Raw genomic sequence first — 12,796 nt, forward strand, 5'->3', positions numbered from 1 at the left:
TAGGGGAGGACGGCTCGTTTTTAGGGGGCACAATCATAAAACATTTACTTTTCATATTGTTAAATGCATTTATTTAAACTCTCACAACAGAAGCTCAAACCTTAAATCTAAATAAAAACAGTTTAAAAAGGAGAATTCACAAAACATCCTAAACCCTTTGCATGGGGACACAGTAGCAGCATCACTTTTTAATGAATATTCTTACCAGGGTCTGGTTTGGGACCATGACAAACTGTGTCTTTCCAGAGAAATAGTGTTCTAGGTCATTTTTGAGTTATACTTGCTTAGATTTATCAACTCCAAAGTCATCTGAGCCTGACAAGTGAATCCAAGTGCGGCTGTGCAGCAACTGGACTTTGCGAAACAGCAGTATAGAGAGGTAGAGCTGATAAGTTCATCGCTATGGTACTTGACTGCACTTGCCTCGCTGATGCTGAAGTAGTTTCAGAAGTTTTATTACTGTTGTGGATTCTGGGCTCTTTTTTTTCCGCCAAGTTTTAATGTCCATTTATAGAACTTTAAGGGCACAGCAATACTAAGTGCAAAACAGAAACTATAGTGTAGGGCCTGTCCTAGGGGTCCTGATTTGTCCTGATTCTGGCGCAGGGCTTTGCATTTGACCTTGGATTCCAAAACAATCTGCATCCTATAGCAATATGAAATTAATCTTAATTACAAAAAAGAAACCACTGGACTGCACAGTGGCGAAGTGGTTAGCGCTTTCACTTTTCAGTGAGAAGGCTCTGGTTTTAATCCAAGCTGGGAATTTTATGTGTGGAGTTTGTATGATTTCTCCGTGCATCTCTGAGTTTTCTCTGGGCACTCTGGCTCCCTCCCACAGTCCAAAAACATGCTTCATAGGTTGATTGGTTACACTAAAGTGTCCCCATGTGTGTGTGGGACTTATTGTGTGCCCTGTTCAGGGTGTAACCCACCTTCGTCCAACAGTAGCCGGGAAAGCCTCTGGCAGCCCTGTGACCCCAAAATGGATACAGCGGGTTAAGGAGATGAATGGACAGATAGATGTTTTGTATCAGGTTGTAATGCTTTTCCTTACTGGTGGAGGGATACCCAGCCATAACTCCCTACTGCTCACCCTTAAACACCAAGTTTGGACACCATTAAAGCTCCAACTGCCCCAACATTTAATAGGAAGGAGTGTAGAGGTAGGGAATAAATTCGGATTCAGACCAATTTGCCCTTCATTATTTAGTGTAGGGCGGCACAACAGGAGGAAAACTCGCGATGTGCGATATTAATCATCAATAATTCGATGAAGATATAACTTGCGATACATGAACAAAGAGCAAAACAATCAAAAACATCATTTTCATTTCACTGCAACAGTTTCATTTGAATAAGAGTCAACCCCAGTCTACATAGCAGGCGAGCATCTAACATAAAAAGGCTCCATCCAATTAGTCAACAACGTGAAGGAGTCTATCCGATTGGTCAACAACGTGAAGGACTCTATCCGATGGTCAACAACGTGAAGGAGTCTATCTGATTGGTCAACAACGTGAAGGAGTCTATCTGATTGGTCAACAACGTGAAGGAGTCTATCTGATTGGTCAACAACGTGAAGGGGTCAATCCGATTGGTCAAATGCATAAAGGGATTCATTTGTTTTGTTAAACACTTCAAGCTGCCATAAGATTGTTTTTGCACAATTAAAGTAACCATTTATTGCAATTTTCGCCGTCTTTTGCAATATGCATATTGCACAGCTTGACATTGTGATAACGATAAATTTGCGATTTATTGTGCAGGCCTAATATAGTGTGTGTATATGGTTCTCTTTTTGTGATCACTCCCTAATCAATTTTTTTTTTTTACAATTTTGTAAAAATCAAGCAAGCCTGTTAGAAGACCACACCCCTTCCACTAAAAGCCAGCTTGGGAAAATCTGTCAATCAAATGGGACGTGATTACCTGTTCTTTGGTCAGTTTATAACTTGAATAACTTGCACTACAGTAAAAATATCATGAACAGCAAGACCTGTTAAAAGAAAAAGACTGACTAATAGCTGTATATTTCTCAATAGAAGTTTATGGGATTTAGGCTTTTTGGTCACGCGGACACTTCCTATTCGGAACACAGGGGGGGGGGTTAATGAGAACGAATTTGATCAGTATCCACCATATGTTCTACATTTCCTGTTGCAGGCTAGAGGTACTGACTACAGTTACAACAAACACACAGGAAATGTTAACTTGCAAACAAGATCTTTATATGCCAAATACACATTTTATCAACACGGTTCTGAAAATATAATAATACATTTACAGGATTTTTCTAAAAATAGAACTTTAAATATTCTCTCCAACAACAGTTTAATATACATATATGACAAATCTGTAGGCGTGTGTAGATAAATGCCTGAAAGTCCCGAGTGATTTAAATATGTGAGATGTTCAGATGCCATTTGGTCCAACCAGCATGGTATTGGATTTTTTTCTTCCCATTATGCCCACAATATCAACAGAATAAATTCTCTCCATATTACAGATGTCATTGTCAAATTTAATGCTCCCTCTGTAGATCCCAAAAAAATAGATTTTTTTGTATACTTAACATTAAAATATAACAATAATTATTGCTATTCAATAAGATGCATAGATGATAATTAATACAGTAGTTGAATACAGCCTGAGTCTTACTACTGACCTGAAAAATGACACTTAAAAATTACAATAACGCAAAAGCAACAACATAACCCTGATAGAAGCAAAGAAGCATGAAAAGCCAGTTAAAGTGGAGGCAAAGCTTAAGTCAGACTATGGAATGATAATCAAAGCTCTCTGCATCAGTGATACTACAACTCAGCACCGGGCTGCAGCCTTTTCCCTAAAACACCACACGGTCTCCACTTTCTATACAAACTAGTCCCTGAAAACAAAAGCCATGAAGAATGAATGACTTTTCCATTTTGGTAACTGGACATGCACAAGGCTTTTTTTTTTAACAAACACCACTTTCTCCTTTCTCTTCAGCCTCATTTTCAACCCTCAACAACTTTTGAAAATAAATTCCTTCTATATCCAGAGAAAATAATGCAAATTTTTTTAATGATTATTTAAAGGTAAAAAGTTACTGAGCTGCAGCATTAAAATTTTCTCCTTGTTCTTTATACGAGTTCTGATATTGATAAATACCATGTCTGATTGCTAATTTTTATAAAACTGAAATCATAGTTTGCTTTATTTCTTGCACAACGGAATTTGACAAAAAGTTTTTTCAAGTACAACAATATGGTTAAGTAAGTTAATAAAAAAATACATACATTTACATATAATCTGTCATCTTTGGTGGTCTCTTGGTTGCTGTTTTCTAAGGAAAAACAGTTGTGCTCATGTTTTGTGCCCCTGAATAAACATATGTAAAGGAAGTCATCAATCTGTGACAAGTCTGGGTGGCAACTATACGTGTCATTGCTCAATACCCCAGGGATGGAAATGTCCAGCATCCAGCAGTAGCTCCCCGAGCCTGTGGAGAAGCCGTGGGTACCAGTGCACGCCGTCACTCTGCGCTTGTGAAGACCCCAGCATACTGTAGAGGAATCTTAGCGGGGCAAACGCCCAGTGCGACAATTCATGACTGTCCACTGCAGCATAGCAGGATGAAAGCACACCGTTCACAACAATGGACCCGTGCTGGGTAAGTGGGGCGTATAACCCAGTGCTTCTCTGCTCCTCTACAAAGGTCACAACTGAAATTCTTACATGTGGCTCTGATTCCTCTGATGATGTGTAGACACACTGTCCCGGCTGAACTTGACTGGCGAAAACTGTTCTCAGATGAGCTCCTGAGCGACCCCTGTCGGTCCAAATGGAAGGAAAAAATGTCTCTTGAGGCTTTGTTTTGTTCCCACCATCAGCACAGTCTGCAGTAAAGATCAAATGAGCAGCTGTGAGACTGATGTTGAAGCCAGCATCTGTCCCAATAATGTAGAAAGTCTTCATGATGTTGGGCTGGCGGTCCAGAAATGATATGACCGGGCTGTAGAGAAGTGATGTGTGGCCGTCTTTTGTTGATGAAGACAAGACTCTGTCACCAGGGAGAAGGTGACGCATCTGTTTAGTACCACCGCCCTCAAGGAAGACCTGGGCATCACCAGGGAAACAGCCTCCAGTTTTAGCTGCCACTGAGTGCTCTGTTAGAAGAGGAAGCATTACTTAATTACAATTCTATTTTGCCTATTTTTCTTAGGTATGAAGAGGTGACATAAAGCAAAGAATGCAGGTGGAATTGCTTTTATATGGTTAGGAACAGCACTTCTGCTTTGACTACACCTGCACCTTGTTCTGGGTCACTAAGTGATCTATGACATGGAATCAGGAACAACTTTATCTCAGAGGATCAATTGTGGATTGTTAACATATAGATAGTATGACTAAGGTTCAAACAATATTCTCCGTCTGCTTTGACCTCTCTCCTGGTAGTTAAAAGTCAAGGACATCTCAAAAAAACGCTTTTATAATAATTTTATCACTGCTTGTCTTATTACTTGAATGTGGCTCGTGACAAGACAAATGAGCCTTTGTGGAAAGCAGCCATTAAAAAAATCTTCTTTCGAGAATGTAGAATCTTATTATAAGATTAAAAAACAAAAAAAATCCTGTAAGTGTAAATATATTGGTCTAAGAACCTACATCTCATATGTACATGCAGCAAAAAGACGAAATGTAAATTAAGAAGTAGTATTATTATAATCGTAGTATTTCCGTGACTTATTTCCTGATCTTGTTTGAATGTGTTTGACTCAGGTGGCCCCTTTAAGACGAAGTGAGATGAGGTGGTAAGACGGAGCAGTCAGTGGAAGCTAATGGATAACCAGCTGATTGTATCACCACAGTCAGAGCACGGCCTGAGGTCAGGGAGACAGGAAAGCACACAGAGTCGGACCTACTTCTAGAAACTGTTTGGATTGCGGCAGAGTTTGAGATTTAGATGGAGTCATTCAATGTACTCATGCGTAGTAAAACCATAGCAAAATTCAAGTCTTTCATTCAAAGAATAGAATAGAATAGAATAGAATAGAATAGAATAGAATAGAATAGAATAGAATAGAATAGAATAGAATAGAATAGAAATAGGAAGTCAATCAGTGTAAATGTGTGTGTGAGTTTGTGTGTGGGAGGCTTGTCTTGGAGCAGTCTTAAGGCAGCCAAATATTTGCTCAAGGTGTGTGTGTCTGTTAGCTGAAAGCTGCAGAAAAGTAGGACTGTGATAAGACTGATAAGATATCTGAGAGAAACCTACTAAAGAAAAAGCAACAGCGAAAACAAAGAGGGAGTTAATCATCTCACGGCCTCCTAACCTGAGCGCGCTGCTAGAATGTAGTTTGGCATCAAATCACTGGTGGTACCAGACTTGGCTAAATTGGATTTTTGACATGTCTCAAATGTATGAGTAGCTGGAGAAGGAATGCTGTCAGCTATTGTTTTTGAACAGGTTGTTTCTGATAAGCTATGCTGCAAAAAAATATTGCCTTTTTTTCCTACAAGCAAAAGACTCACTCATGGCTTCAAACATAAAAAGATGTTTATATTTAATTTGATTTGTTTTTCTGGTGTTAACAAGAAAAATCTATGCTTCCAATAAATACTTCAATGCAAGAAAATAAGGGGTAAGAATAAAAGAACAGAGCACAGGTGCACACCAGCTTTGACTGGTTCCCCATGAGTCTTGCACATGGACTTAGGATACAGCTTCTGATTGGAAAGCCAAATTGCTATTGGGCCTCCCAGTGTACCATCTAACATGAGCCTCATTTGTGATAATAACAGCTAACAGATGGTAAGACACACAGACATGGAGTACAGCATTTTGGACTCATCTTACCTGACTTGACACTGCAGTGAACGTGGGCTTTGGACTCATAGTAAACCCAGTCAAATCCAGCTTCTACAGCCAAGCGGGCCAACATGTTATACTTATTTCTGTCTCTGCGGACAAAGAAAGAAGCTCCAATTAAAGTAACTGGCAGGACATTTAATGGCTTCCTAACTAATCAAACTGCTGTTTAATTCAATTTTAATGCCAATTTTACTGACGTATTCACTGACAACTGACTGAATGAGAGCAGTTCAAGGGGTGTCTGGCTTCATTACGCTACAACTCAGCTTTAGCTCAGACCTGTCAGATGTGGTGATGTCAACTGCACGGCCCTCGTAGTGCAGTGAGTCCTCCGAATGATGGCCGTCCTCATCCCAGCCTTCAGTAACTCTCAGCTTCACACCCGGCCACATGTTCATCACAGAAATAGCCAGAGAGTTTAACTTGTCTTTACAGCGCTACAACAGAACACAAAGAAAGAAGAGAAACATTAAATAATATTTAAACCAAATAAAACAGGTCAATGTAAAAAAAAAACAACAACATCCAAACCGGGTGACTTACATAAAATTTGACTATAGTTACTTACTTCTTCCTGTCAATGTGAAGTTCAAACAAGAACAGTAGCATAAAAGTAGAATGAACCAAGCAAAAGACCTACACTTCAAAACCCCCTCGAAGCCATAGGGACGCTGTTAATACATTGATCATGAACTAACATGTGAGGTCAAATGTAAATAATAACCAGAGGCCATGTCTGCATCAGGTGACATTCAGGGAGTGGTCAAAGACACAGAAATGTGATTGTCAGTTTTCTTAGGACGAGTCAAACACTTCCAATATCTGACTGCGAAGTCAGCTCAGATATTTTGTAAATTTCTTTAAATTTAGTTTTGAAACTAAAAACTTTGCTTTATTCCTGTGCTTTAAAAAAATGTTTCCTTTTACTCTTATTTCTTTACTTTATTTTATTTTTTTTGCCTTCATGTTTTTATTTTCCAAACATTTTTTTATCCCTGTGGAACACTTGGAGTTCTCTGCATCAAAGTTAATATGCAAAAATGATTGGATAAAAGCTGATCAGGAGAAGAAAGTAGACGTACTGCTTCCCAATTGAACTGATTCCTGCGGGGAATCAGTTCAATTGTGGGACGCTTCCAAATTAAGAGGCTAGGTGGGGACAAGGGCGGGGGTTTGAATCTACTTTATAAAACCTTTTTATAAGTCAGTCATAAGGTGACATTCTATAACCTACATTTTAATAAAGGTATAAAAAATATATTCTTCTTTTTTGGGTTAATTTTATGTGAAATGCCCAAATGAAAAAATGGCAACACAAAACAATGCTGTCACTAAGGTGACAGTTGGTTCAGTGGACGGACTTGATGCCTTCTTCGTGACGTGAGGACATTTATGCCAAACAAACGCCAAAAACATCTAAAATATGGAGAAGAAAAGGTCAAAGCCATCTGGTGCCCAATTTAGAAAGAAAAGAAAAGAAGAAGAGGAGAAAAGAGATAAAGAAAAGGGGAAGCCCTCAAAGCTTGATGCATGTTTTTTCTAAAACATGCATCAAGCCCGTTCTATCAAGCCCAAATGTTGCAAATAGCGTCATTTTTTATTTATTTTTTAGATTTTATTCTTAAAAATTTGCTCTGCCTTAACTTGTAACATTAGTTATGATTCATGTGTCTGTCTGCTCTGCTGTAACACAACGGTTTTGTTGTGTTTTGCTGTTGTATACTAGTTCATAATGTTAAAAAAGCTGTGATGGTTACACAGCATGTTGCTGCTGCCATAAGATGCTAATGGGGCAAATAATTTGAGATTGGTCATTAATTTAATAATCATTTGTGGCAGCCTAAACGTTTTCACAATGTGTTTTTGACATTTAACTGGGGATTTAGGGGTTAATTTTGAGCCTGCATATGAAGTTTATTTTTTATTTGTTTTACAAATGTTGTGTTATATTTTTAGCCAATAGAATTTCCATAAATCTGTAGGTAGTTTTAAAAATGAATATTTACCATTTACTGCAACTCTATGGGGACAAAACATAATGTAACAGGTCATAACTAAAAATGTGCCAATCAAAGGATTGAAGACGGAAAACATGAGCATGTCGGAAAACATGTTAGTTGACAAAGACAAAGTTCTGTTGTGACTATGGGGGGGGCGCCTGGGGAGGGCCTCGCCCGGGGAGTAATTCAGGGTAGAACCGCCACTGCTCAAGACAAAAGTTATATGTAAAACTTAAATGCATGGGACAGCTATCCATACGCTGACAAATCTACAACAAAAATGCTGAAAAAGAAAAGAATCAAGGTGCATGTCGCAATGAGGCAGTCAAAGTCCAAACCTCAGCCCAAATGAAATTCTGTGGCAAGGGCTTAAGAGAGTTGTGCATCAACAAATGCCTTCCAACCTCAATGAACTGGGGAAAAAACTGAAAGATAGAGTGGGAAAGAATTTCTCTCCAACAGTGTAAGATAAAGACAAAAAGTGAGATATCACAACAAGTTCTGTCTGATAAAGGTGATTCTGTAAGCTCCAGAATTATGAACTGATTTGTTAGACATTTTTAACCCTCTTTGACTTTAAAGACTGCAAAATAAGGTGCTATTGGACATTTTTAAGAAGTCTTTAAACAAAAAGGCAAGTATTAACAGAAATGTTGTTGCTTTATATGTTTTCTGTTTGTTCAGTTTGCTTCATCCAGACTAAGAGGAGTTTGACGCAATATGCACCGTGCGTAATGAAGCCACCAGATAGACGGACTTTGAATATTCTTGATAGGATTTTCCCAAAACATAACCAGTCAGTCAGTGAGAACAATGTCCCATGAATGAGAAGACTTGAGAATAAAAGTTATACTTCACACCAGCAGAGTAGCTGAGAATGCGAGGGAGCTTAATCCACCAGAGGTAAAGGAGGATCAATGAAATCAATCACTTTGGTTTAAACATTCATCAAAGCGTAAACATTCAGTAGGCAATTAAAGGCAACTTTGTGGTTAATCTGGTTTAAAGTGACTCAGCGCAGCTCAGTCAAATAAGATTCTCCCGAAGAAAATAAATAAGTTTGCCGGGTTGAGGAGAGCAGTTTGGGACTCTTGCGCGTTTTGCGCGTCCGTCACACTCACCTGGGTCATGAGCCTGTCGGCACCCGTGTCCTCTTCATCTTTAAAGATGATGTCTGTATTATAATTGGGAGTCAGTTCTTTGAAGCGCTCGGAGCTGCGCGTTATTTTGCCCTCTGGTCTCCCGCTGGCCCCGAGAGTCTTCTCGGCGACATTCGGGCTGAACTGCTTGTAGGCGAGCGGGATGAGCTTCTTCGGGAATCGCCTCTTGCCGATTCCCCTCCCCGGGCCGCAGCCCTCCAAAGCAGGTGCGAGGAGGAGGACCAAGGCACACAGAGAGGCGGTGAGTAGAAAAAGGGAGATCCGCATCGCCCCGGGGGGGAGGGAAGACTCTCCCGGGGGAGAGAGATGTCTTCAATGCCTCCCCGGTTCAGTCTCCATTGTCCGTGACAGCTGCAACAGTGCGTCCGAGGGATTCGGATAGAAAATGAGCAGTTCCTCTGCTACATGAGGAGGAACCATGAGGACACCAAAAAAAAAGCTTTTAGTCTCTCCACAAGCTGTTCCGGATGAGAAAATCCGCTACCGTCTCTGCGCACAACCAACAATAAGTTAAGGCTGTAAAGTCCGTGTATTTAAACAAACAGGTTCAAAGTCGATTTGGTGGGTGTGAGAGTTGAAGAGAGAGAGTGGTTTGATATCCAAGGGACAGTGTTGTGGTTTCTCTCCCTCCTTTTCTCACATCAGCCACTTTCGTCTGCTGTTTTGGCTGATGGGTCCTCCGCGGCCCGCGTGCAACAAGCTGCAGCTTTCCAGTTGAATTGAAAGGATTTTAGTGATCCAAAGCAATCTGTTGCCACTTCAGACCGCACCCTGCCAGTCCTGCCCTCCTCCTCTCTCCTTCGCTCCCTCTGTCCCTGTACTCTGCCACCCACTCCACCCCTCCTGGGCGCAGGGCGCACTGGAGAGTCCGGTCCACACTCTGCTGGCAAGCAGGAGCGCAGCAGACATAAACGTTGTCCTGTATTACCGCTGCTTTCTGTTTGGGATTACAACCATCAATTAATCTGAATAAAACTCAATTTAAAGCTGGATGGGGGACTGACAGGGCAATAAAAAAAAGTCTATAGATTAAAAGAATGAATGTTCACTTGATGAATTGCTTGACTCATATAGTTTTAATAATTAGGTGACATGATCAATTTTCTGCCATTTACCTGCTTGTCTTTGTTTACATCCATGGAGCATGTATGCAGTAACACACACACAGACTCACACGCATTCAAAAACAAACATAGATATCTTAGCAAACTCAGTCCCTCCAAATTAGCTCTCCAAATATTTGCCAGCAGAAAATCAGTGGTCTTACCACTGTTTCTCAGAGCGGCATTTCTTGAATGAATGGAACCGTGCAAAACTGAGGTTTTCCACCATCCATCTTATTATTTGTGAATGCAAACATTTTAAAGGAGAGCAGAACTGCTGTTTGTGTGTCTGTGGATCACACAGGGAAAGGCAAAGACAGAGATCCCCTTGGTGCAAACATCCATCTATGGCTGCCTTGGCTCTGAAACAGAAAACAGCAGGAATCCTTTGGAATATTTAGGTAATGAAACAAAAATATCAGGTAAATAAATCAAACCATGCTTGCCTGTACTTTCAGATCTGTAAAATGCATTTATTCTATAAAAAAAACATTGTGATTTGAGATTGTTTTGATGTAATCGTTTGGTTACACATACGGATACAGTTAAAATAATTGGCCTGGAATAACCTGAACTGAATTGGGTTTTAACAATGATAATTAATAAAAGTGTATGTTTTTTGCTTTTTTCTGATTCATCTAGACTAAGAGGATTCTCTGTGAAACAACTTGCAAGCTGTTTCACAGAGAATCAGAAAAAGCAAAAAACATAAACTTTTTGTTAACTGACAATTCATATACATAAATATAGATGACTAAATGATCTCACTTGAGTTAAATTGAGATTGATTTTACTTGGGAATATCCATAGGTGCTTCTGTCTAGCAAGTAAACAAATCATCCATCCATACCTTTTGTCTTTGTTCTCCTCAGACACAAAAAAAGATGCCCAAGACCTTACCTAACTGTTGGATGTCAGTCTGTGAGGTTGTTGTGAGAACTAACACTAAAATTCTGCATTTCCTACACTTCTTTGTTTGTATGCTTTGGATCTAGAGGATCTCTAAAGCAGATTTATTTTTGAGGATAGAGATATTACCTTTCTAAAAGAGAATATGTGAAAACTTTAGTCTAGTTTTAAGTTTACCATTTTTTAAAAAGAGGTGGATGCCTTAATCTCATTGAATTGACACCAACAAGCTTTTATAAATAAAACAAACAGGCTATCTTGTGTCAGATACCTACGTATGTCTTAAATGAGAACTGCTTTAATTATTCTAAAAAAATGAACGTAGAAAATTCTCAAAGTGCTGCATTTGGGCTTTTTTGACAATATCGTGTAACATAAATATAAACTTATTTACTCAAATCAAACATGGTTGCCTTGAACCATTGTTGGGCTTCGTCAATAATGTTCTCTCCTGTGCTCAAATTGGGCTTGACACTTAATGTTAAGCAATGATCCCCTTAATGAACACTTATTGTGCCTCTAAATACAGCCCCTTCATAATTTTTTTTTTGGATCAATACAATGCAGTTTTGTTTCCAACCAGACTCGGGTTAGTCCTAACATACTGAGATATGGATTGCCTGATGTGAGCGGGAGGGAACCCTACGATTCTTGCCCTTGGCTACGACTAAACAATAAAATTGCTGTTGTTTGATGTTAGAAAAAAGTACATTTATGCTTTATTCTGACAAAAGGCAGATCGAATAAAGTATGTTAGCATAGCCTAAATTGCACTAAATGAAACTTCTAGTAGTTAATTGAACATATCCAGACAACAACAGGTCTTTTTTGTTTTTCTTAATAGTTTCTAAAATGGGATTTTACCTAAAAAGATTAGTATTAATTACATTTTTTAATATTCATTGTAAAAATGTCTATGTGCCATTTGGTGATCCCTCACTATTTTCTGTGTTAAAAGAGAATTCTCATGAATCAACTATGCAACTGTAAATTATCCTAAATGTTGCAAGAAATTAAAATTGAACCTTGAAATATAATTGGAGCCCAATGAAATATGAAAATTTGTGCAAACCCATATTTGCTCAAGCATGTTTATTCCTGTTATTTTAAACATTTTGTGTGTGAGTGGAAGCATGTCATCTTTTCCTTTGAAGATCATAAATACAGGCATCGCTCCAGGCAGGCATGTTGCCTGTTCCGCCGAGCTGTGGACAATGCTTCAGAAGTGGTTACACATTACCACCATCCATCCCTCTCTCAATCCATTCATCTTTCAGTCCCCTCCACCCCCCATAAAAGGACACTAAGGCTTTTTTTTCTTAAAGACAATCCGATCAGATCAACTTAAGTGAATCCAGATGCATTCCTGATGTGTTTTCTCTCTCTTGTTTTTCTCATGACGTCCGTCATTTTTTCTGCTGCGGTCCATTTCCTGCTTTCTTTCTACTCTAGGTAAACTCTATCTGGTACCATCCTTAACACAAATGCACATGCATATAGACCAAGAAATGTAAATGGATATACACTCATCCAGGCATGTGTTCACATAATATATATACATACTCACAAATACGCAGACTCCAGTTCAGCCAACAAGCCAACCGAGCATCAAGCCTTACTCATTGATGTTTGTTAAAGTTATTAATTTTCTCTGTGAAATAAGAGACCATGGCAGCAGGACAGAAGGAGATGGGTGCCAGCCCCAGAATCTCCCTCTACTTTCATCTACTGACACACAAGCTCAATGAGTCCACAGCCTTCACA

The 12,796-nt window shown here is 39.3% G+C and overlaps 1 protein-coding gene across 1 annotated transcript; it reads right to left on the reverse strand.

Moving 5' to 3' along the window:
* Positions 1-2,209: 2,209 nt before the first annotated feature.
* On the reverse strand, positions 2,210-9,802 carry LOC100125500 (indian hedgehog B protein). Its single transcript, XM_011489656.3, has 4 exons — positions 8,982-9,802; positions 6,140-6,297; positions 5,846-5,949; positions 2,210-4,154 (listed from the first exon to the last, which is right to left on the reverse strand). Exons 1-4 carry the CDS (start codon positions 9,285-9,287, stop codon positions 3,430-3,432), a joined length of 1,293 nt encoding a protein of 430 aa, XP_011487958.1. The 5' UTR covers positions 9,288-9,802; the 3' UTR covers positions 2,210-3,429.
* Between the last annotated feature and the right edge of the window lie 2,994 nt (positions 9,803-12,796).

The sequence above is a fragment of the Oryzias latipes genome, chromosome 21 (genome assembly GCF_002234675.1).
Source record: "Oryzias latipes chromosome 21, ASM223467v1".
NCBI classification, from domain to species: Eukaryota; Metazoa; Chordata; class Actinopteri; order Beloniformes; family Adrianichthyidae; genus Oryzias; species Oryzias latipes.

Excerpts from the sequence above, each read along its gene's own strand:
- LOC100125500 (XM_011489656.3), bottom strand. The coding sequence starts at position 9,287 with ATGCGGATCTCCCTTTTTCTACTCACCGCCTCTCTGTGTGCCTTGGTC. Across the intron at positions 5,950-6,139 it reads GACATCACCACATCTGACAG|AGACAGAAATAAGTATAACA; the intron begins GTCTGAGCTAAA and ends CTTTGTCCGCAG. Across the intron at positions 4,155-5,845 it reads TCACTGCAGTGTCAAGTCAG|AGCACTCAGTGGCAGCTAAA; the intron begins GTAAGATGAGTC and ends CTCTTCTAACAG.